At 43.7% G+C, this 26,655-nt stretch overlaps 1 protein-coding gene across 1 annotated transcript in view; it reads right to left on the bottom strand.

Moving 5' to 3' along the window:
• Positions 1 to 26,655, bottom strand: part of LOC146771106 (rho guanine nucleotide exchange factor 11-like) — a gene marked incomplete at its 3' end in the record, with an annotated part of 76,729 nt that overhangs the window by 9,613 nt on the left and 40,461 nt on the right. Inside the window, exon 5 of the mRNA XM_085640354.1 lies at positions 14,712 to 14,947. Coding sequence (XP_085496480.1) covers positions 14,712 to 14,947 — 236 coding nt within the window. The remainder of the gene's footprint in view (positions 1 to 14,711; positions 14,948 to 26,655) is intronic.

Below are 26,655 nucleotides of genomic sequence, written 5' to 3'. Positions count from 1 at the left end.
AAAGGTCTTTCTTTGTCTCCGTCACCTGTAGACGGGCAATCTCGACAAGTGTGTGTGTCGCTCACCGAGTACTCGCTTACCGGCGTCTCAAATCTGTTGGATGTTTTTCACTGGATCTCTGATTGAGTTTTCCTTTTCTGTAGGCCGCATAGTTGTCATGTGTTTCCCTCCGACCGCCAGTATTGTAATACGGTGGTCAGATAGAAGCCTCTGATGTCAGGCAGAAAAACTCAGACGAACTGACAGATGGCTTTCCGTCGTACATCATAATGAGGCTCTAAGTCTTTTTGTGTCACTTTCTTACTGAAAGCATTTTACTTTTATGAAAAGATGCCATCCTTTCGTCAAACGTCAATGCTGTGGCTGAAAAACATAGAGAAAGTGCCTTGTGATGAATTACCTCCTTCCTGACGAGCATGAATTCTGAGTCAATATGTCCCCTTAAGCATTCAAGGCCAGATTTAAGATCAGGGTACACAGTAAATAGTAATGCCTTGGTCATCCCTAAGAAAGATCTAGAGGTGTCTTTACGAACGGCGTCCCTATCCTTTGAGGTATATGATGTGGAGGACAGGTATGGAGGACAGGTATGGAGGCCATCTGCCTGCCATCGAGCTACTCAATATCAAAAATTGTCTGTCCACAATGACAGACTCAAGATTATTCAAGGGCTTATTCTCCAAATCTTTTCAGTGTTATATGCTATAAGACTCGCCATCATTACCTTGTCTTACACCGACTACCCCATGTACACCACCTAATTCTGCAACACCTTCACGTAACCTCTATTTCAGTCAGCAGTCACTGCTGTTCACTGAAACATCGATGTAAAAAATATTGTTGTTAAAAATATTGATTAAAAATATAGCCAACAAAAATATCGACTCCTATACTTAAACTGGTAAGTTCAAAAATATTGACTGAAAAATATCGATGTAAAAAATATAGATGTAGAAAATATCGACTTTTATATAAATATACAATAATATATATGAAATATATGAAATAATAAATATAATTTTTACAAAATAAAAGTAATATAAATGTTAATAAAATATAACAAACACACTTAATAAAAAAATAAACACACAAGCATATTAATTTATACATATATATTTACTTAAATTAAAAAATAATCGTTTATTAATTGTTTTAAGGTCAAAAGTTTAAAGTATTAAAAATAAATAGATATATAAATTATTTAAAATATAAAAAAACTAAAATCTATAATAAATTAAAACATTGAACTATTAAAAAATATTTAAACCTAAATTTCACAATACTATCAGTGCAACAGTACAGAAAGTGTTGGATAGCAAAGGGGTAAAAATAACTATTCCCTCTCCAGTGAGTGCAACAGTAGGGAAAGTGTTAGCTAGCGGAGGGGCAAAAATTACTATTCTCAATCCAAAAAGTGCAACAGTAGGGAAAGTGTTGGATAGTGGAGGGGTAAAAATTACAATTCCTACTCCACTGAGTGCAACAGTAGGATAAGTGTTGGATAACGAAAGAGTAAACATTACTATTCCCACTCTAGTGAGTTCAACAGTAGGGAAAGTGTTAGATAGCGGAGGGGTAAAAATTACTATTCTAGCTCCAGTGAGTAAAACAGTAGGGAAAGTGTTGGATAGCAGAGGGGTAAAATTTACTATTCACACTCCTGTGAGAGCAACAGTAGGGAAAGTGCTGAATAGTGGAGGGGCAAACAGTTCTATTCCCACTCCAAAGAGTGCAACAGTAGAGAAAGTGTTGGAAAGCGGAGGGGTAAAAATTAATATTACCATTCCACTGAATGCAACAGTAGGGTAAGTGTCTGATAGCAGAGCAGTACATTATTTTTATTCCCACGTCAATGAGTGCAACAGTAGCGAGAGTGTTGCATAGCAAAGGGGTTAACATTACTATTCCCACTCCAATGACTGCAGCAGTAGGGAAAGTGTTGGATAGCGGAGGGGTAAAAATTACTATTCCAACTCCAGTGAGTGCAACAGTAGGGAAAGTGTTGAATAGCGGAGTGGTAAAATTAACTATTCCCACTGCAGTGAGTGCAACAGTAGGGGAAGTGTTTGACTGGGGAGGGGTAACAATTACTATACCCTCTCCAGTGAGTGCAACAGTAGGGAAAGTGTTGAATAGCGGAAGGGTAAAAATTACTATTCCAACTCCAGTGAATGCAACAGTAGGGAAAATGTTAGATAGCGAAGGGTAAACATTATTATTCCTACTTCAGTGAATGCAACAATAGGGAAAGTGCTGCATAGTGGAGAGATAAGAATTACTCTTCCCACTCCAGTGAGTGCAACATTAGGGAAAGTGTTGGATAGCGGAGAGACAAAAATTACTATTCACACTCAGGTATAAAATATATATATATATATTAAACATTTCCCAAAAATCATAAAAATAAACAATATTTAAAAACTGAAAAATCAAATATATTAAATATATAAAAAGAAAACATATTATAATATCAATTACTTAGCCATCACACAAGAGTAAGTGAAAAAGGCTATGGCGGTCTGTAAAAAGGGTAAAGTTGCGGGCCCGACGGGCTACCAGCCGAATTATATAGATCCTTGGGGGAGGTTATAATCTCGGAATTGACCCAATTATTTAATAAGATACTACTAGAGGGAATAAGCCCGCCCGGATCTTGGAATGACGCCACAGTAGTCCTGATTCTGAAACCCTGCAAAAATCCAGCCAGCTGTGGGTCATATCGACCCATATCGCTTTTGAATGTCGACTATAAAATCTTCGCTTCGATTTTAGCAGCTAGGATGGGGCTGGTGGCAAACGACATCCTCCACTCGGATCAAAAAGGGTTTGTGAAAGGAAGACAGCTAGCAGACCTCACATATGATTTGGTCGGTGCAATAGATATTGCTTCCACCTATTCACTCCCGCTTGCAGCCCTAACTCTGGACGCCACCAAGGCTTTCGACAGGGTGAATTGGGTATACCTGTCGGAAGTCATGGAAAGATTCAATTTGGGCGATAAGTTTCATCGTACCATCCAGTTGCTATATCAAATGACGTCGGCCAGGTTACTGGTCAATGGAAACCCGACCAAAGCACTTAGGATAACTAGGGGCACCTGACAGGGCTATCCTCTCTCCCCTCTACTTTTTGATGTGTATATAGAGCCTTTCGCTCAAAAGCTCAGAGAAGATTCTAGCATCGTGCCTTTTAGACATGGTGAATGGGAGAGAGGGTGGCCGTGTATGCGGATGATATCCTGATACTTTCGGCAGATTTGGACACAACCTTTCCGGCAGTCATCAGATTGGCAGAGGAATTTGGGCAGGTCTCGGGCTACAAGGTGAATGCCGGAAAGACCGAGATTATGACCTGGAATGTTACGGGAACTCAACACCAGGTTAGTCCTAGCATGCGATACTTGGGGGTCAGATTTGCCCAAGATATAGCTAAAATTGCAGAAGTCAACTTAGCGTGAGTCTCAAGGGAGTGCCAAAATCAGATGAAATAATGGACCCACCTCCCTTTAACCATCTTGGGGAGGGGGAATCTGGTCAAAATGGCGATATTACCCAATATCACCTTTCTCTTTAATACAATCCCCCTACATTTTGAAAAAATGAACCATCGATAAATTCCAGCAGGAAATAAATTCCTTTATCTGGGTATATAGAACTACCAGAATAGCTTGGAAAAAACTAAGGCGTAGGAGAGAGAAGGGGGGTCTTGCGCTACCTGACCTACTGTATTATGCCTGGGCGTTTCAACTTTCACATTCCCGGATGCTATTAAAAATGCCTGTAAGTACTGGGGGAGGAGGCATGTTTCTGGCCAAGTTAAGAGGGGCTGGTTTACAGGAAGAGGGCTTTATGTTTAAATTTGGGGTTCAAAAATTCTTTAGGAAGGTCAAACTTAAGGTCCTCCAGGCATTTGCCAGAATATGGGCTAGACTAAAATATTTGGTGAGTCTTAACTATTTTTCAAATCAAGCGCCAGTCTGGAATTCACCGGGCTCGTCGGAATGCCTCCAGGACAGATTGGCTGTACCACTCAAAGAAGCAGGGTTAAAAGTATGGGGAGACCTGGTTAGTGAGGAAACCCTTATCTCATGGGAAGAACTAAGAGAGAGAGTGGGTGTGGGTCTTTCAAAATTCAAGTACATCCAGTTGCAGAGTTGGGTACAATCCCAGATCAGACAGAAAAAATCCATAGGTGGGGGCATTAGTATTGAGCAACAGTTAGTCGAGAGGACAGCGGGCAAGAAAGAGGTTTCCCACTGGTACTGGGCTATAGAGGAGGCTGTAGATGGCGAATTCAAACTTGCAAATGAAATGTAGAGTGAACATATTCCAAGTTCACAGTGTGAACTTCTATGGCAGAACTCATTTAAAACTCTCTTTAGTATAGTAAAACCTGCCTGGCTGAAGAGAAACCACTTGTTCACCGGGCACAGGGCCTATTTATCTCCTCTCAGGTTATCTACATTTTTGAATGGGTTCCAAGTAATTTGTAAGAAGTGTGGTCTGGTTGAAGCCTCAGACATACATAGGTTCAAAGACTGCCCCGCCATCGCCTTCTTCTGGGAAGAAGTACGGAATAAGCTGGAAAACATCTTGAGTGCCCCAATCCAAATTGACTTAACCCTGATAATTTTTGGTATTAATAGTCAAATCGCCGGTCTAGCCAGATCTCTCTTATTTTATGCTATGTTGTTGGCCAGGAGGAAAATATGTAAGAATTGGATAGATCCTGCCCCTCCCACTCATTCAGAATGGTTGACATCACTATACGAGTCATCCAAGTTGGACCTGTCCAGAGCTTGCAGTAGGAAAACAATCGCATATTGGGACTTGCTGCTTCAATGGAAAAAGGCCAAGAATGAAAGTGTGCGATCCATCTATGTACTCTCGCTTTACTTATACTCTTATGAAGGGCGGGTCCTATAATTATGCCTCCTGGTTAGTCTTTGGACCATGTTGGGCTTCCCCGTGCCATCGAAGGTGTCCATCAGGCTCTTGCGGACCTAGCTGGAGTGAAACCTCTCCCCTCTTCGAGGGAAAGTAACATTCAGGTCTGACAATGTACTTTTACTTGCTGAAGGCACCGAGAGATTCCATCATAAAGCATACGTCTCCCCAGATCGTTGAGTAAAGGTACGGACAGACGTTATGTTCAATGTGGTTGGAGGCGAATGAGGACCAAAAAAAATCAAAATAAAAAAATAAACACTTTAATTACATATAACAAAAACCTACAAATATTATTATAAAAATAATAAATACATTGCAAAAATAATTTTAAATTAGAAAATATTTACAAAGAAAAAAATGCATTAATACATAAATGTATTAATTTTGTTTCCTACCCTATAATACCACACCAACAACAAAACACTTCAACATTTTAAATTAATTTACTTCCATAATTAACATAATTAATAATATTTTTTTTTAAATTAATTAAAAAAAGGTAATAAACTTTAATTGACTACACACACTTTAACACTATAATATCCACAACACTCACCTAAATTAAACTATAAAATAATAAAACACAATTACAACTTATTTTCAAATTAAAAACTATTAACAACTATTAATAAAGTAATTAAAATGTATTTAAAACCCACTCTTTACCCCGTAAAGCATTAGCTACAAAGAAGAGTCACACTACTGCTCCTGTCTCTAATGAATGAAAGTGAATTTATAACAGCGCGAATTGCTGCCCTGAGGCGTCCAAGCGCTAGAGGAACCAGTTGGTAGGGTGGGTGAGGTTGCAGACAGGTAGGGAAGGAGAACTGAGTTTATTGAGGAGAATTGAACAGGTGTGTTTTTAGTTGTTTGCGGAAAGAGGCGAGGTCAGGGTTGGATCTCAAATGAGAAGGGAGGGAGTTCCAGATCTTGGCGGCGTTGAAGGCAAACATCCTTCCACCCGATCTTGTCCTTTTGATTCTAGGGACTGTTGCCATAAAAGCCTGGCTAGATCGCAGGTCTCTGCCTGGACGATACTGGCTTACTAGACTACGAGTAATTAGGGGTCCTGAGTCCCAGAAGGCCTGGTGAGCAATACACATTGCCTTAAAGGTGACTCTCTTACGCACTGGGAGCCAATGCAGGCTGGTCAGTGCCGCTCTAACTGGCAGTCTGCGTGGGATCTGTAGCAGAGTGCGGGCAGCGCAGTTTTGTACCAGCTGTAGTCTCTTTAGTGTGTACTCTGGTGCACCCAAATAGAGGGCGTTGTTGGAGTCTAATCGTGACTGTATCAGGCCCTGTACGGCCATCTGCTTTGCCTCCATTGGGAGCAAAGGAAGAACTTTCTTCAGTGTCCTGAGCAATCCAAAGCAGATGGCTGAGAGCTTTGTGGCCTGGGTGTTAAGTGAAAGACTCCTGTCCAGCCATACCCCTAGGCTTTTGATGTTATCCTTCGGAGCCGGGGGGGGGGGGGGGGCTAGACAGGTGGGCCATAGTGAGTTGAAGAAGGTGGGATCAGCCGGGCCCAGGAGCATAAGCTCTGTTTTGTCACCATTGAGCTTTAACGATGACAGAGTCATCCAGGCCTTCACCTCCTCCAAGCATTTTGTTAGTCCACCTGAAAGTGGCTGTTGAGCCTCCTGCGCTAATGAGACCACCAACTGGGTGTCGTCCGCATAGGATATGATCTTGACTCCATACGGACGAACTACCTCAGCCAGTGGCCTCATGTAGATATTAAAAAGCGCGGGGCTTAAAGAGGAGCCCTGGGGGACTCCACACTTCAGGGGCATGCTGGAAGACACTGTCTGTCCGTCAAACACTTGGAACGACCTGTTACTCAGAAAAGATTTTAACCAGAGCCAGGCCTTGTCCACAATGCCGACATTCGAAAGACGGTTCAGTAGAGTGTTATGACTGACCGTGTCGAACGCCGCGCTGAGATCAAGGAGGATCACTGCCACTGATCCTCCCTGGTCAAGAATTTTCCTGGACTCCTCGATGACCATTAGGAGGGCGGACTCTGTTCCGTGCTTAGGCCTGAACCCTGTCTGAGTGGTATCTAACAGCTGGTTATCTTCAAGAAAGCTAACCAGCTGGAGATTGACATACTTCTCCACGATTTTACTCACCCAGGGGAGCAGGGAAATAGGACGATAATTGCCAAAGTCCAATGGGTCCAGGTTTGGCTTCTTTATCAGCGCTCGGACTATCGCCCGTTTCCAGGCAGGAGGGACGATGCCAGAAGCGATGGAAGCGTTCAGGAGATTTTTGATGATAGGTAGGACAACCTGAGATGCTAGCAACATGGCTTCTGGGGGTGCCGGGTCAGTTCGGGATCCAGATTTTACTTTCCGAGCCATGGACTCTACAACTTCGAGATCCATGCAAGGAAAGTGGTCAAGCGTGGGTGGAGAGCTTAGAACAGCGTCTGTCCCCCTGTTTTATCCTGAGCTATCAGAGGAGTGGTAGTGCAGGGGAAGGAGGCGTATATTTTATTTACTTTGGCTGAGAAAAATTCCGCCAGGTCATTGCATTGGGAGACAGATTTTTCCTCATATGCACTGGGGGGAGGTGGTTTTGTAAGTTTTTGCAGAGTTTGGAAGATTTCCCTAGGTTTAGATTTTGCAGCTAGGATCTTGTCAGAAAAGTATGCCGCTTGAGCAGCTTTTACTTCCTTTTTGTAGGCTTTTATTTCTTCTCGATATAGAGTTTTTTCCTCCATGAAGTAGTCTAGACGCCATTTCCTTTCAATTTTCCGGCATTGGCGCTTTTTGTCCCTGAGGGCCTCCGAGTACCAAGGTGCTGTTTTATGGGGACGTTTTACCGTTAATTTCTTAAGGGGGAGGATGGTATCGAGAGAGTGCAGGATCCAGTTCTCATAGGCCTGGTTCGCCAGACATGGATCCTCATTATTAGGGGGAAGTTCTTTCATAAGTTTATTTTTCCATTCGTCTACTGGTATCCGCGCCAAGGATCTGGCATGTCTTATCATCGGTGTTACCGGAATGGGTTTCTGGGTAAACCAAGTAAAGGGCACCAGAGAGTGGTCAGTCAATGGGAGGGGAAGCGGAGGCCCAACCACAAAATCCACACAGTTACTGAACACTGGATCTAAAAGGTGTCCTTTCACATGAGTCGATGTTTTTACTCGTTGGATAAGTTGTAGCGCGGCCAGGTCATCGGCTAGTATAGTAGCCGTAGGATCCAGCGGTGAATCAAAGTGAAAATTGAAATCGCCTAACACAGTATAGTTGGCAGCCGCGCTAGTGCGTGGCGCCACAATTGCTGGTAGGAGATTATGAAATTGTTTAGGGGGGCCAGGTGGGCGATATATCAATGTGCCCGAAAAACAGTGGTTGGGAGAAAACTCCAGCGAGAAGGCTAGGCTCTCACAATCTGGGATAGTTTCCGGGATGAGTCTGCAATGATATTGTTCTTTAAATATAATTGCTAGCCCGCCCCCTCTACCCTCCGGACGGTCTTGTCGAATGATTTGAAAGCCAGAGGGGAGGGATGTTACAACGGCAACCATGTTTCGGTGAGAAACACTGCGTCCGGCATACGCTCTTCCAGTAGGAAGGAGATTTCCACCTTATGTTTTGGCAGGGATCTGCAGTTTAATAGGAACATACAGTATTCATGCTTCAGGGTTTTGGTCTGCCACAGGTTAAGGGGGACGTTACATTTTGGGCAAATGGCTGGAAGAGACGTTGCATCAAGGCAATGCCTTTCACAGTCCGGTCCCAAGGACCTCATGCCATGTAGAGCGTCTGCGCTGTAGGCTAAGATCTGTTTAGCCTGGGATGTAGGGGACGTGGCCCCTGGCCCGGACTCAGCGCGGACGAGCGCAGACGAGCTTGCCTTATGCGCGCCTTTGGCGCGCATTCGTCGCGCATTCGTCGCGCCCGCTGCGCTCGTCCGCTGCGCTTCCTGGAGGCAGGAGTAGAGGAAGGGGGCGTGGCCTATCCCGGTGGGCGTGGCCTGTGTCCTGGTCAACGGCGGCAGGGGGACGAACAGACACTCGCCGGTGGCAGCGTTTTGATCAGCTGTCAGCGGGGGGTTCGTAGCAAGGTTTTGGTGCGCAGGGCGGTAAGTGCAGCAGTTAAAAAACACACACGAAGCAATTACAGTTTAAAAAACGCAATTCGCGCTACTCCCGGCTTAAGCCTCAGGAGGTTCCACAATTAGTAACAGGCAGCGTTTGTAGTCAGCGCGCTCTATATACCGGGTGGAGAGGAAGGGGGGCGTGGCCTATCCCGGTGGGCGTGGCCTGTGTCCTGGTCAATGGCGGCAGGGGGACGAACAGACACTCGCCGGTGGCAGCGTTTTGATCAGCTGTCAGCGGGGGGTTCGTAGCAAGGTTTTGGTGCGCAGGGCGGTAAGTACAGCAGTTAAAAAACACACACGAAGCAATTACAGTTTTAAAAACGCAATTCGGGCTACTCCCAGCTCAAGCCTCAGGAGGTTCCACAATTAGTAACAGGCAGCGTTGGTAGTCAGCGCGCTCTATATACCGGGTGGAGAGGAAGGGGGGCTTGGCCTATCCCGGTGGGCGTGGCCTGTGTCCTGGTCAATGGCGGCAGGGGGACGAACAGACACTCGCCGGTGGCAGCGTTTTGATCAGCTGTCAGCGGGGGGTTCGTAGCAAGGTTTTGGTGCGCAGGGCGGTAAGTGCAGCAGTTAAAAAACACACACGAAGCAATTACAGTTTTAAAAACGCAATTCGCACTACTCCCGGCTCAAGCCTCAGGAGGTTCCACAATTAGTAACAGTAATGTTCTAGCAGATAAGGGCAGTAAGTGGTCAGATTCTGTGGGTCACAAACTATGCAGCACATCTTCCCAAAAATACCTTAACCTATTTGTGACTTGATTAACGTCTGTGCCCAACATTAAATAGCAAGTGTGCAGAGCATGTGATCTACAGTAGCACATACTACAAACCATGAGACACCCAAGCACATTGTGAAGCTCATATAGTTGATTTCAAATGTTGTTTTTTAAATTGGTTACTATGCAAATTACTGTCGAGAATTGGTATGTTCATGCAGAGTGTTTGTGCAAGACATAATAAATAAACATTAAAATAAAAAAATACTAAAGGATAATATTTCCAAATGTGTTCTTATTAAGCTGATCATCGAACCAATTTCGGATACATCAGGTTCTATGCCAGAGGCTTAACCCGCCACTCAAGAGCGGCAACTGTGATTCTCATCTATGCAATTTTATTGCAAGGCACAGAGGCTGATATTACGTATATATTCTTTATTGCCAACTCACAGTAGCAACTTGAACAAACACATAGAACTTAGAATACACATCTTTTAATATTCTACGTCATATATAATCCCAAGTTAGGCAGCCATCTTCCTTCTTTGTTGCTGATCACCACTATGATAAGTACATGCGATTTCATCTCTACAGTAATTGTCATGAGTATGTATGAATAGGATGTAATTAGAGTCTGAACAAAACAGTTGAAGAAGTGTGTGTTCAGTGTGCGATGGGTTCACTTTAGGAGACATGAACAGGGATTTTTATTGAGGCATAGACGGTGTGTTTTAAAACAAAAAGTGATTGAGTAAGGTTAAAACGGGAACATACAACGGTTTTGGGAGTGTCTAAAGTTACTGCCAAAGTTTTTTGATCAGAGGTGTTCAGGAGAAAGTTTACTACTGTCAGGGCAGAAGAAGTGGTTAGGCATTGTGTCTTTTGAATGGGCCGAGCTTTGCTTGATCAAGGCGCATGGCGGTGCCTTCCATAGGGACGACCGCAACCTGGATCGCGGGGGGCACAGTGCATGACACTGCCAAGTGCAAGCGTGCTTGGATGAATGCCAGTTGGACGCGCAGGATTAGAGTGTTTGAACAGCTTTGTAGTTGCGCTTTGATTAACCCAGAATTTATGAGAGGGACAATATAAGAAATGGAGCAGCGCTTACCTGCGGGGTGCCTGATGGAGTAGAGTGCGCTTGCAGGCTGGACCGAATTTAATTATAGGCAGGTGCCATAGGAGCGTCACAGGACTCGGGTTGCCATTTTGGATCACAGCAGTCTGGCATTTCATAAGGAGAGGCGGCCAGGCAGTTATATTTAGGGCTAGTTTAGGGGCTTTTTTTGTCAGATTCAGCTGGGTGTTGAGAGAAGCAGAAGAACTTTGGTATTTGAAGTCCAGAGATATTTTGGTAGAGTGCTAAACTTTAAGTAGAAGGGAAGATTTTGGATTCCTCGACAAATTTTAGACTGGTGAGATATATTCTGTCAGATTGGAAGGTAATGGTGCCTCAGAGAGGAGCACTGAGGATAAGGTCCAGAAATGTGTCCGGTAGTTTCAACCTTGGCAACACAATTAGGGAAAAAAATAGATGATTGTATGGAAAGGTTGGAAAGGAAATTTGGGAGCAGGAATGGGGACAAGCAGTTCTGGTCAGTTGGAGGCCACGGATAAGGCGACTGGATGGAGGGGTGTTTGTAAAGCGACTCAGAAAAAGAACCTCAGGCTTAGATCTTCTATTTTTGACTGAAACCTGGCTGCGAGAAGGGTTAAATCCCGATATCTGCCTGACTGTTCCCGTGGGCTATAGAATGGTTATAGCCAACAGAGCTGATAACAGACTTGGGGGTGGTCTAGCAATAATTCTGAAAGAGGAGTGGGAAATCTCCTACAAGAAAGTAGCAGGGCTCAGTCCTATTGAGGCCATGTCCTTCCAAATTAAACCTACCAAAAATCTTTTGGTGGCAGGACTCTTGATATATAGACCCCCTAGCACTCCGATTTCCTATTGGCCACTACTATTCGACTGTATTGCCAACCTATCGTTACGCTACTCCAACTATATGGTGCTAGGAGATTTTAACGTACATATGGACCTGGCTAACTGCCCTCTGGCCTCTTTAGTAGGCGATGCGCTAAAAAGTCTAAATTTTGTGCAAAGAGTCCAAGCTCCCACTCATACAGCTGGACATACATTAGATCTCATTTTTACCAATGACAGGTCCATCACTGTGGATAAGCCGCTGCCAGTAATCTGGTCTGACCACATGCTAGTCACTTTCAAGCTGGGACTGATGTGCCCGGCTAAGCACTGTGGACCTACTATACAAAACAGAAGAAACTGGAGGAAAGTTACCCCTGATACAATGAGAAGTGAATTAGACAATACCACTCCTACCCCCTCCGGTAACCCCTCTAGAGATTCCTCCCTCTTCAATGCTTGGATAACCTCTGCCCTAGATAAGATAGCCCCGATCAAAGCCTGTAAGGTACCTAGGAGTAGGCCATCAGCGCCTTGGTTCAACACTGAACTACAATTGGAAAAAAGTCATTGTAAAAAGCTGGAACGTATCTGGAGGAAAAATTATGATACCTCAGCAAAAGAGACATATAAGGAGGCAATGAGGAAATTTCATACCCTCAAACTCAAAACCATGAGAGACTTTTTGGCTAAACAAATCATGGTAGCAGAAAACTCCTCAAGGGAGATCTTTAAGATAATGGAGAGTTTTTTGAAACCTCAGTCCCTAAAAAGCACGATCCCGGCGTCTCTTCCGCTGTGTGATGAACTAGCCTCTTTCTTCCATGATAAGATTGCAGACATCTACTCCACATTCCCGACTACGGGTGAGCAGGTGATGCCTCCGATATGCCATTTAGTCAAATGGTCAGATTTCCGTCGATATGAGAAGGATGCTTCCTTGAGAGATTTAATGAAAGTCAAGTCTGGATGCCCTTCCGATCCCTGCCCGGCGAGAATACTCAAACTCCTAGCCCCCGTAGTCAACAACACTCTGAATAATGTTTGGAATACCTCACTGGTCACCGGAATCTTCCCTACTGAATGGAAGAAAGCCTTTGTCCGTCCCATCCTTAAAAAAGAAGACGCTGACCCAACAGAACTGAAAAATTTCAGACCAATCTCTCTGCTTCCCGCCCCTGCTAAGATTCTAGAAAAGGAGGTACAAAGACAGTTGTCGGAATTTCTTGAATCCAATAGCTGCCTACACGACTCACAATCAGGTTTTAGGGCGGGTTACAGCACCGAGACAGCTCTCTTGGAGGTGGTAGAATCTATTCGGGAGACGATGGACACAGGAAACTGTGCCATGCTCGTGCTGCTTGACTTGTCGGCAGCTTTCGACACGGTCTCTCACAAGATTCTGCTTAATAGGCTCCACGCATTAGGAGTCACAGGGACCGTGTTACGCTGGTTCCAGTCGTTTTTGGAAGACAGATCTCAACAAGTCTTCCTCCCCCCACATGTTTCCAGCTCTAGGACACTGCTACAAGGGGTCCCGCAGGGATCCGCCCTGAGTCCTTCCCTGTTTAATGTGTACCTGGCCCCACTAGCATCTATTGTGGAAGATCTGGGTGTCCGTGTTGTCTCCTACGCAGACGACACTCAACTCATCTTTTCCTTTAAAGAACAGAGTGAGAATGCTTTTACCAACTTCAGGCAGTGCCTTCTGAATATTTCATCTTGGATGACAGACAACTGCCTGAAGTTGAACACTGATAAGACTGAGATACTGTTTTTTAATCAACCTCTTCCTCCTCAATCCGAGCTATGGTGGCCAGCAGAATTAAACCCTCCTCCGATTCCGGTGAACTCAGCCAGGAATCTGGGTTTTAGAATTGACACCCAACTAACAGGCAAGGCTCAAATATCGTATATATCTTCCCAATGCTTTTGGAAACTGAAGGCACTGCGCAGGTGCCTTCACTTTCTTCCTTTGGAATGCAGGAAGACAGTGGTCCATGCGCTCATCACCTCTCAGTTAGACTATGCCAACAGCCTTTTCATTGGTCTCCCTGACTATCTTTTTAGGAGACTTCAAAGGATCCAAAATGCTGCCGCGAGACTTCTTAGAAATGTACCACTACGGTATCACATCACCCCCCATTTGCAAAGCCTACATTGGCTGCCGGTCAAAAAAAGAGTGATGTTTAAGGCCCTGGTCATAGCCCACAAAGCACTCAGAGAGGTTGGGCCTCTCTATCTGAGACACAGGCTCCAAAAATATCAGAATGCTAGAACTCTGCGTTCCAGCAATCTGAATCTCCTAACCATTCCACGTTTTAGGAAAGTAAGGTCGGGAGGAAGAGCCTTTGCGGTAAAGACAGCCACGCTCTGGAATCTGATGCCTAACTCCCTGCGTCAGATAAAGGAGGAACTTCCTTTCAGGAAGGCTCTTAAAACATGGCTGTTTGGCCTATCTGTTATACCCTAATTTCCCTGAATCTCTCCCCGAGCTAATTCCCTCTCTGGCTGGATGCTAGCGCCGGGACACCTCCGCTGGAGGTAGCTGTCGCGCTCTACAAATGCTATAATAATAATAAAAATAAGTATATGCAAAAAGAGAAGGGCTTTGTCAGTCTATGGGATTGTGATTTCATAATGGATTGTAATGATGCTATTTTAAAGGACTGACATGATTGAAGTCTTTTCCAAGGCTGTCCAAATACAATATAGTTTTTTCTTACTGTATGTTTTCATAAACCACAAACTTAATTGAAACCTTCTCATGCTCAGCATAAGAACAAATCGGAGTGTTCTCAAAAATCTAGCATAAGAACAAATCAGAGTGTTCATAAACATCTACCTCTAGAATTCTAAACATACTGCTGCAAGACATACCAATTTTAAAATCATGAAAGTAAGTATGTTTTCGTGGGCTTTATGGCAATTTGGTTAATGGTGTCATAGATCACAGGCAATCAGTCATTTTACAATCCTATCTTGCAGATCAGTCACTCTCACCTTCAGCACGTTAAGCTTCAGTGTAAGCGGCTCCATCGTCTTGAAGATCATGTCCTTGTCATGAATTACAAGGCTCGAGGCTGGTGATTCTGCAGAAGGAGCAACCTCGGTGCTTCGGAATTGATGTCTGTCTTCACTGGAGTTGATGCAACTGATTGTCAGTGCACTCAAGGTGCTAGGACCAGCCTTACTTTCAGTCCGACAAGTTTTCCCTGTAGGTGCTATGTGGTCATCATCTGTAGAGGAATCAAGGGGTTAGCCGGAAGTGCTATACAAAAATAATTTCCTGCATTATGCAGAGAAAAATAAAATATATGTGCATCAGTTACGTGGTTTTCTCAAATACTGTGTATTAAAATCAGAATTTTACAATTTTGCACTCACACCACCAGATATAGTAGTACTTACTATGTAATATGATCTGTAACAATATCTCGCCTTACAGAGCAAATATTTCTCCAGACAATACCTACCTCTTAAACATCATTTTTAAGAATACCTTCATGATAAAACATCTTATATTAGCAACCAGAGAATTCTAGCAACATCCATAACAGCATAAACTCCCTCTCTATTGCATACTGCAGAACATTTTCCAAGCACTGATATTTCCTGATGACACTACCTGGACACAGCGCTAGAAGCCCTATCTGATCCTCAGTGGCTGCTATGAAAAACGATAGAGAGGAGTGGAGTACCTAATGGCTAGAGTGAGTTAAAATGACATTTCTTCAATCAGATGAGAGAGAAACTGGCTTGTAAAAAAGCAATGATAACCCAGGAAATGAACTGCATCATAGAATCGTTTTAGTGAGGTCACCAGGTTGGACTGGAAAACAATGAGAAAAGGTGTGGCATAAAGTAACCACCGCACAGCAAGAAGTCCTTAACCATTTCTATGAGATGCACCACAATTTTAGGAGAATTGGCCAAAGCACCCTGTGCAGGACTGATTTAAGAAAGCTTCCAGTCACATCAAGTTCCTATACCAATGGGTATTTGGCAAATCCCATGAATCCTGACCTGGTCACAGCAAGAAATCAAAGGGCGGCAGGCCACAAAGGGACTAAGAAAGCTCCTCACTATTGTACAAAATGTGCAGCCATGCTTTATGAACCACTGTAACCTCTCTCTTTAAAAAAAGTTGTACCAAAGCAATCTTTGCAAGCGAATCTATTACAACAAAAATAACACCAGCCATAAATGAATTCAATGACCAAACCATTAAATGTATCTCAATGAAACAACAAGCACTTTTCAAAAGCCTGGAGCACGGCCACAATATTCAAGGCCAGAATACGAATGCAGCATGTCATCAAATTGCACCAAACATTATCTTAACAGCAAGGTATATTTCATCATTTCAACTTTATTTCGGCCACTTGGGCCATAAAAGAATAAAACAGATAAACATACAATAAATAACATGTTATGCACCACATATTAAAATGCTCATTTAGAGTTAACAGCGTATCAACATTCAGATCAGACCAACCTCAGTTTTTGGACTTTACATAACGATTGCGGCTGATCCACATAGCTGTTAAAAATTTCGCAACAGCAAATACTATGGGTGCTGATAGATCAGTTTTTAAAATTCTGTCAGCTGAGATGCGATGCTTAAACCCAGGTTTTTTAAAAGTGGAAGAAGCCAGTATCTCCGTGGTCTGCGGTAGGCTCGACAGAAGAAGATTATAAGCAGGTCAGACTCTGATGGATGGCCACACGCTGGGCATAGAGTTGTTAAATTAGATGACCAACTGACAGTGTGGGCTCCAAGAGGCAAAGTACCATAGCGCCATTGTAAGTAGAGCTTCCTGGTTAATGTTGGTTCAATATCATCTAGGACTGGTTCCCGGGTGTATATATCTTTAAATCCCAGGAACTGTTCAGTAAGGGACCCAGGCCTGGCCTTCATAACTTGAACACGTAAATTGTGCTCATAGTAAGCTGAGGAGATGGTTTTGCGGGAAGACATTGGGCATGTGTTGGCTGGGTCAATCCACAAATCGGGTCTTCCTATTGATTCACAGGAATGTTTAATATAAGCGAGCCATGGTACTTGATCAATTCTTATAAGACGCAGAATATCTTGTAGCTCTATTCTGTAATTCTCAAGCTCTGGGGTACGCCATAATTTATGCCAGAAAATTAGAGGTTTGAGGCCTAGTTCCACCGCGATGGGTTTTAAGCCCAAATCCAATCTTAAGGGTAATAGCGGGGTGCTTGATAGTAGAGCTGTCAGCTGCCTCAAGAAGTTGTTCTCTACAACCTGTATTTTCTGGATAGGTACATGTCCCCAGATTTCACCCCCATATAGCCCAGCCGCCCTAGCCTGGGTTTTATAAATGTGAAGGCGTGGGCCTAAAGGTTTGTAGTTCAGCCCACTCAACATCCTAGAAATAGCACCCGTCATCTGGGTTAACTTCAGATTCACTTTTGTCTGGTGTGAATCCCACCTCATTAGAGGATTAAAAATAACCCCCAAGTATTCAAAGGTGTATACCCTCTCAAGACTGGAGGTCCCTATCCGCGGGCTAGGTCGGGTAGAGGCAGGTGGGTTGAAGATCATGTATTTTGTTTTTGTAGTGTTGATCTCCAAACCATGCGACTTGCAGAAGTCGACAAAACCGTCAAGGACCCTTTGTAAACCCATAGGTGATTTGGAGAGCAACAGGGTATCATCAGCAAACATAATTGCCGGTACCCTGTTGCCCGCCAGCCTTGGGGCATCGATGTTACTGATCCCATCAAGATGATTAAAGATCCCGTTGACAAAGAGGCAGAAAAGGGTGGGTGCGAGCACACAACCCTGTCTAACCCCCCTGTCAACGGGAAAAGGATCTGAAAGGGTACCTCCTCTGCCACATCTTACCCTTGCATAGTTGCCCCAATGTAATTTTTCCAGAATGAAGAGTAGATCAGCGGGAACCCCTGTAGCTGCCAAAACTGCCCAAAGTTTGTCCCTAGGGACTAAATCAAATGCCGCCCGCAGGTCGACGAATATCGTGTATAAACTGCCCCCCTCGATTGTTACTGATTTCCAGTAGAGAAGGTTCAATCGGAAGATCTGGTCCACCGTTGAAACCCCCCTTCTGAAACCTGCCTGAAAGGGACTCAAGATGTTATTGTCATCAATCCAGGCCTGGAGCCGGTTCAGGATCACTCTACCAAAGATCTTTTGTGTGACATCTATGAGGCTTATGGGTCTATAATTGGCTGGGAGCAGAGGAGAGCCCTTCTTAAAAACGGGAACAATCTCTGCGCCCAGCCAAGTAGCAGGAATCTCCATGCCTCGCAGAATATGATTAAATATTAAAACTAGATATGGAGTCCAGACATCCACCTCCTGCTTAAAAAGGTCACCTGGGATACCATCCAGCCCGGGGGCCTTGCCTGGAGCTAATCCAGCTATAGCCGCTCTAACCTCCTTGAATGTAAGCAGGGAGATTTCTTTAGGATCCTCAGTGCATGAAGGGTAGAAAGCAGCCTGCTCCCCATCTGGTAATTGGTACAGCGATTTAAAATGATCAGACCATGCACTAGGTGAAATATTCGGCTCCAGTGCTGGGGCCAATTCTAGTGAACCAGTATTCACTGTTCGCCAAAATGTTCGTGAGTCCCCCCTGGCCAGAGATACAGAAAGGGATTCCCATTTCTGGTGTTCCCATTCTTTTTTTGCATTACAAATTAAAATTTTGTAAGCGGATCTCTTGGCTCTAATTATCTCGCTTCCCAGACCTGCTTTGATAGAGGTCAGGAGGCTTGATTTTGCAATGCGACAGGTCCTATTATACCAAGTTGGACCAGCTGCGCAAGCAGTTGGCCTCTTTAGGGTACGAGTGAGTGTTGCAGATACTGTCTCAGAGAGGGTTCTATGGCACTGCCCTACTTGTTCATGATTACTCTGGTTTATATCATTGGCCATGAGTGCCTGAGCTTTTTCAAGTATAGGGACAACCCTTTGATAAAGTATAGGTATCCTCTCTGGGTTAGAGATGAATGTCTCCCACTTTACTCTATGTCTGTTTTGAGTCAGGCCGAGGCCGGTATCCAGGGAATCCCTCAATCCCAGCCTAGAATCTAGACCAGGATGGGCAAATTCTAGTTTCAGCGCATTATGGTCACTGTCTTCCCTAGGCAATACCCAAAAGTCAATAATGCTTGACCACATTGGTAGTGGAGCCAGTATATAGTCCAGTCTTGACTCCCTACCCTTGCAGTTAAAGATGAAGCTAGCTGGGTTGTCTGAAGTTGTCCTACCGTTACATGCCCGCAGACCAAATTTCAAGGTTAGAGCGGTAACTTGTGTAGCAAGGGGGGTCCAAACTCTGGGGGCTGTTGCTCGCAGGGGAGGTATGGACCACTCCATGTCCTCCTCCATGGCTAGACCCAGCAGAAGTCCCGGAAGGGGCTCATAGTGGGAGTTAAAATCTCCTCCTATCAGAAAGTGAGTGCCCTGTGGAATATCGTTTAAAACTCCTGAGAGCTCCTCTATCGTACTTGACGTCTGAGAGATCTTAGTTGGCCTGGAGGTATATTTGAGTGCATGATTGGAGAGGACTGGTCCAAAGTAGGTGAGAAGGTAAGGGCTGAAGTGTAGTCTGCACATGAAAACACTGTTATATGTAGCTAAAGGGCACTATTGATTTTTGACGGGGTTTCCTATCCACTTTTTCAAGATAGTAGAATAGCCTGTTATTTGACATCTTAATGAGTATTCAATAAATACATTTTTATTCGGTAAATAAAATCACCATAAAAGAATACAGACCAGAGATGATAAAATCAAATTCATTGGTAAAAAAAAAACAGACAAAGAGATTACTCAGAAGAACACAAAACATATAAAACAGTTAATCCGGTCTCGTTTTCCTGGACACCCAGACAGCTTGTAAAAAAGAGAAAACAGTAAAGGTCACATGCTTCGTAGGGAGCTTCTGAAGGTACAAGGCAGGCCTGACGTGTTTAAACTGCAGTGATTTCATTAAAGGGATTAATAAACGCTTCCTAGGCCAGCTGAAATAGGAGCACAACATTATAAAATGGAGCATGTCCAGTGAAGACACATTGTCATAACCAAAGGGAGCCCTTACCTCAGGAAATACCCACCCACATGGAGACGCCTAAAAATGGTACAGTTGATTAAACATAAACCTCACCAATAAAAACCTACCATGCTTTGAGTGAACCAAGCATGCTCCATCCCTTGTGCAGTTTTTAAAAAAGAATGTGGCCCCTAACCAATGGCTTCTGAAGTTCTAAGCCTTTTCTCTCTGATCGGGAGCATTCCAGAAATAATCTTTTAACATTCCCCAAATCATGGGCAGAGAGAGAAATCCGATTCATAAAGGTATCGGGCCTGCCTAGAGAAAAAAAGGATGGCTTAACATAGGCAATCCAAGGTATACTAGTTGCCCGGTCCAGGGACAGACAGTCCTTGAGGATCAACCGGCTTAGCTTCAGCTCCACCCTGCTCCAGATCTTAATCCAACACAGGAGCGGGCTTAAGGAGATCAGGTCCGAGACATAATCGAGCCCCAGCTCCGCATGCACTTAATGAGTATTCAAATGCTCTACATAGGGGCCGATTCTGATCTGGGTCGGAAGGGCACCGAACGCGATCCGGCCGGAAAAACTACGAGCCATACACGTGTTTTCCGGCCGACTCGTACAGCTGTACGAGCGAGCAAGTACGATGCGAGCTACATGAAATTCACCGACCGAGTCGTTTCCGGGTCCGAACCGCTCCGTACGTCTCAGTCGTAAGCTAACCGTGGCGTGCAATGGATGCGATTCACGATGGAGCCAGTACAATGCACTCGTCGGACAGCCCGCAAATCGTCTGGTGGTTGCCTTTGGGGGTGTGTGTCGGACCCCCTGTCACCTGCAGCCCTACGACTCGGTCACAGGGGGAGACCCATGGGTCTCCCCAACACAGACATGTAAGGTGCGGATGGCACCGATGCGTACCCACTGAAGGGGGCGCACTTGTCCGCAACGTACCAATTCAGTCAATGGAGCGGTCTCCCAATGATTCCAGCCCAATGATTCCAGCCATGAACTTCTCTATATCCGCTATAAATCTGGACAATTTACAACAAATCTAAAAAAAATATGCAGGCTATCAGCATTATCCCCCCCGACAACGAAAGCATTTTCCATCATACCCTCCCTCCCACTTAAACATCCGAGCAGGGGTATAATACAAATCAAAAACAGTTTTAAAAAATTGTACTTTCAAGCTAGCGGACATTAATACAACCCGAGATCTGGTAATAGCATCTTCAATAGATATGTAATGTACACCCAAAGTGCTAACCCATTTACTATTCTGTTTCCCTATATCATCTGTTCTATATGATAACAATATCTTATACAAGATGCCAATTTTCTCCTGCCGCCTTACAGCCTCTATAATTAAATTGGGAGCAGCCACAACTTTTTTCCGCATTAGATAATCCCGGACCTGAAGAAATTTAAAATACTGAGAATTAGGCAAATTGTAATATTTCCCCAATTCTTCATATGAAATTAGTGACCCCCCCCCCCGGGAGAAAAGATCCCCTAGTGTAATAATACCTTTTTTCCTCCACCCGTTGGCAATATTATCCCAGAAGATGGGAGGAAGGATCTTAATTGCATTCATTGGTGTATAATATGATAATTTCTCCGATATACAAATTTTCCGTATTCTCTTCCACACTTTAAAGGCTCCTTCCATTACTTTAAATCTTGTTCGCTTAAAATAACTGCCATCAATCTCTTTAAACAAACAGTATCGGGCTTCAGATCCCAACATGATCTCAAAAATCGACGGGGCCTGGGCAATATTAGCCATTCCATCCCCAGTCAATAAAATCCGCATTTTTAACAAAAAGCATACATAAAAATAAAAGGCAAAATCTGGTATAGCTAAGCCACCTCTCTCCATTGGTAGCGTCATAAATCTAGCCGCTCGTCTTGGTTTGCCAGGAGCCCATATAAACTTTATACATAAAGATTGAAGATGTTGCAGCTGAGTGGTTGTCACCTCCAAAGGAATTGATCTAAATATATATATAAAACCTTTGGTAAGATATTCATTTTAATAATATTGCTTCTACCAATTAGGGTAAAATGTAATCGTCCCCATTTATCAAGCGACTCCCTAACACTATGTAACATAGTATTCCAGTTGACATCGACCAGTTCTAGCATTGAGGTCTTAATTTTAATGCCCAGATAAGTCACCTCATGTAACACTCTAATATCCTGTAAATCTATACTATCTGAACAAAGGATTTGTGTTTTATTTACATTAAGTTTGTAACCAGATATCTGGCCAAACAATCTTGCTAAATGTTCAATCTCTTGAAGCGCAAGAGAAGGATCCACCGACGTCACTGCGATGTCGTCCGCATACGCGAAAACAGAGAATGGAATATCATGTACATAAAAGGATTTGATACAAGGGTTGTTGCCCAGTTGTTCAACAAAAGGGTTTATATATAAGGCAAACAAAAGTGGCGAGCAGGGGCAGCCTTGCCTGGTCCCTCTGGTGATTCTGACAGGATCAGTTAATAACCCCATAGCAGTAATTCTGCCGATCGGCGAAGTGTATAGTTCCTGTAAAGCCTTCTGTAGTGATCTGCTTCTAATGTTGTGCATTTCCCTTGCCCTGGTTCTCTGCCTAGCTATGTGATGTCATGTAGAATGTTAGGGATGTAGGTACTTGAAGGGTGGAGTTGGAGAAGATGGGCTGAGTAGCCAGGAGGCTGCTCCTGGTGGGGCTTACATAAAGACTTACAAAGGAACCGATAAGGATATAGCTGAAGAATAAACTACAACTACAAGACCCTGTCTACGAGACGTTCTTTCATTTCTACATTGGCGACGAGAATCCCGACCCAAAACCCATATGTTGCATCAGTTGCCACAGATACTCCCACTCCACTTGATCTAAGGCTTTCTCCACATCCAATAGAATTAGCCCTAAGTCTCGTTTTTCGGTATGGGCAACATCAAACAATGTGATGACTTTATTTACATGAGTAACAGTCCCACGAGCTGGAATGAAACCATGTTGATTTAAAGAAACTAAAGAGTTTATAACCTTAGATAACAGCATTGCCAATATCTTAGAGTATATTTTACTATCGCAGTTTAACAACGAGATCGGGCGGTATGATCCTACTAGTTCCGGGTCTTTGCCCTTTTTACAAAAAAACGCTATAGTAGCTTCAGCCCATAAGTTAGGAGCATAGCCCTTCTGAGCAGTCTGAAAAGTTTTCAGCATTTCGTCCTTCAACTGATGAAAAAACAATTTGTATATCTCAACCGGCAATTTGTCAGGGCCAGCCGCTTTTCCTAAAGATAGACTATTAACAGCAATTTCTAATTCCTACAATGTGATAGGGCTCTCCAATAATTCTGCGTCAAGAGAATCTAAATGTAATACTCCTTGCTTTAAAAAAACATTATCATTCTCATCGATTCCCCCAACATCCTGTTTAGTATACAATTCAGTATAAAACTCACTCTCCTTCATCCTAAAGCCCTATGGTGCATGTTTTTACTGTAGAAGTAACACACAAATATTAAACAGAGAAAAAGAAATTCTTCCTGAAGGATACACACAATGTTTGTGTCAATACCTCCAAGCAAGAACAAGTCAATATTTAATGCTGTGGGATCCACTGATGGAAATCCGCTAGTTGCATAATGTGAAGTGATATTGAGTCTATGTGTATTAGGTGAGTAACACTGCTAATGTTCATATGGATACAGTAATCATAATAGGCTTCTTCCACTGTGTTAACATTCAGTTTCATTCACTAAACTAAACAGTAAGCAGGATAAAGTAGTTCTAGCTCTAACCTTCGTTTTGTTCGAACAGACTACCTCGCATCATTTCCAACTCTCATGACCAGAAAATGAGAATGTGATTACCAGCTAAGTTAGCTCCGCCTCCCACATTCCTCAGTTCGGTTTCTGATTGGTGGCTGTCTGGCAATGGTATGATGGTATTATTGCCCACCATCTCAGCTGTGCAGAAAACACCACAAAGGAAAAGGGAAGGGGGTTTGTGGGTGTGCAGAGAAGGACGGACAATATGAAAAAAGTGAGAGGAAAAAAGACAAACAGAAAAAAAGATTAAGAAAGGGATCAGACCAAAACATTAATGAAATTGTAGTCACCTAAAAGTTGGTTAGTAGCCAATTTCCAATGATTTGCCAAGATTGAAAGTTTTTACAGAATAAAAAAAAAACACCCAAAGCCCAAAACACCATATTTGTGAAGTTGGATTGCCTAAAGCCCTATTACATTACAGCACCATGGAATTCAATATAATTCGAACTTTCTCCTCTAATAAAAAAAAGAGGTGCACACAATACAGAAGATGGTTAAATTATAACTTAAAAGCTTCACCAATAGGAAGATATTTCCGATGGTATTTCATGCGGCCAAATAATGAAAGGGGTGCCACTTCCATCAACAACTAATGAGACACTAGGGCATTTGTCTGAATCACTTGCAATGCTTGTCTGCCATCTTCAACATCACACCAAGGAATTTGCCTTTCATATTCCTTACTCCTGACTGTGCAGGTCTTGCTGTGGGCATCAGCTGGTGGGTCATGTGTGTCTCAGAAAGTCAGTAAGGCATTTACATTTGACTGTTTTATTTTTCATGAGCGGTGGTCATGTACTTCACTCCTATTGTGCTGTGCTTGGGTGGATGGATGAATGGAGCAATGGCTGTGCTGTGTGTCCCTGCACTGCCGCCGCCTGACTTTTACCCATCCTATGTGTATAGGGAGACATGGGCTGCCAGTGCAAGTAAGGATCCCATTCACTGTATAGAAGGAAGTGTTTACCGCTGCATCTGTGCTCTACAATCTGTACTTGTGAGGAAAGTTTGGCTAATGTAATTTGCTGCAACCATCTGGTGCATTAAAGGATAAGGGCCCTGCTGCTACCTGTCGGTGTGAGGGAGAGTGCACTACTGCTGCCTGTGCTGCACCTGTTATGTGTGTCTATGTGTGTGTGTAACTTAAGCTGCTCCTGCCTGTGCTGTATCGAGCGTGTTTAAACCCAGTAAAACATCACTTCCCTTCCTCGACCGTCATCTGTACCCGAAGGAGTGAGAAATTTGCTCAGAACTGTACAGGAAACAGAGGACAGGCAATTCCCTCTTGTGCTGTGACAGCTTCCATCCAAGTGCCTTTGGGAACAATTTTCAGGCGGGACAAATCTTAATGATCAGGAGCAACTGCACTGACGTAGCAAAGTTTAAGGAACATGGGGAGACGCTGAGCACTAATTTGCCCCCGAGATCGTCCCCTGACGAACTCATTCACAAAGTGGCCAAAACGGTCAGAAACAACAATAGAGGGGCCCTCCTGGAGACACATCCTAAATGCCCCATGGACAGGCTTGTTTGTGTCAGTGCCTACAGTCGCTTCACCAATACCATCAAAAGGGCCATAGCTAAGTACGGATCTATCCTTAATACAGAAGACAAATTATATCAGCAAAGTGTCCAGAATCACACTGTCCAGATCTGCTTCCTGACCTGAAACTGCTTTACTTCTCTGCCCTGTCATCACCGATTCCAGTGAATCGAAGCATACAGATTTTCACTCTGTCTATATTACACCCGCAGTTCTTCACTAAGTTGATCCTGCATTTCTGTCCAAGGATATAAATGTTGTACTTGTCACTCTCATTACTGAAAATCATCCTCCAAGTCCCTCATCAACGTTACAAAGACAAATGCGTCCGCAGGCAAACTGATGAATCATCTGCACTCGTCCATCAGAAGACCTGGTTGTCTACAGCATAAGCATCCAGTCAACTGTCCCACCGCGTGTTTATTTGGTGACAGCCATGAATCCTGGAGGAATTACTGTGTTCAAGAAATATATTTAATATACCGTGCTGTAACAGCAAGAACAAGTTTTCAAACTTAGAAGGTAAACTATAGGGTCAGCAAAACATTTGGAGAACTTTCCTTTTTCCAGTAAAGTAGAGTCTAAATCACAAAAACAAGAACTATTTTCAAACATGCTTATATCTCTGTACAGTGTGCAGCTGCTCCAAACAGGTCTCTGGATGAGAGGGGATCAATCATTAATTACAACTCTAATCCATTTTAGAACATTGGAATGTTGAGCGCTCCATAGAAAACAATGGCATGCTCTGGGCTTCTAATGACAGGTAGAAGCTCGGAGCATCAACATTTCAATGTTTGTTCACAGCCACAGCTGTGAACAAAGGCCGGTCGGAGCCCGAGGGGAGTTCAACCCCCATGGGCTCCGTGAGGTCTTTCACGAATTAGAACATGCGCTCTACGGGCAGAATGCTTTAAGAGCCTTAGGGCCCTCCGTAGCGGGCTCAACCGGCCATTAAAGGGCCGCTCCCTTGTTAAAACCCCGACGCTGAGGCAGGCCTTTAATGGCTGGTAGAGCCTACTACGGTGGGCTCTAAGGCTATAATTGATGGAATCGATAACCCTGGGAGTTAACATGATGACTCCACCCTCTGCAGAGTAAGCCCTTCTCAATGGCTGCCAGCCAAAGTAAGCCTTTTTGAATAAACATCAAGCAGCAAACTCTAGACCCAAAATTAATCAAAATGTGACTGTTATTATTCTAGCTCACTATCTGATCAGATGAGTTAGCTTGTGAAAACCTCCCAGCCCCATCTTCAGTGTGCCACAGTCATCTCAGCCTGAAGTTGATCAAAGAAACAGCTTTGATTGTGTAATTATACGATACCAGTATAAGGACGCCTTAAATAGATTGTTCTATCTCCCAAAATCAACTACCAAGCAAAAATGAATCTGCAACATTTAAGGACAAAAACCAGTTTGGAAGGAAAACGTATCGCTCATTACTATCTTTGATCCAAAAGCATAGAAATCATCATTGGGAATAAGCCCATAAAACAGACAATTAAAA

This window comes from Triturus cristatus, unplaced genomic scaffold (assembly GCF_964204655.1).
Source record: "Triturus cristatus unplaced genomic scaffold, aTriCri1.1 SCAFFOLD_424, whole genome shotgun sequence".
In the NCBI taxonomy this organism is placed as follows: domain Eukaryota; kingdom Metazoa; phylum Chordata; class Amphibia; order Caudata; family Salamandridae; genus Triturus; species Triturus cristatus.
This window is presented reverse-complemented; position numbering and strand designations above follow the sequence as displayed.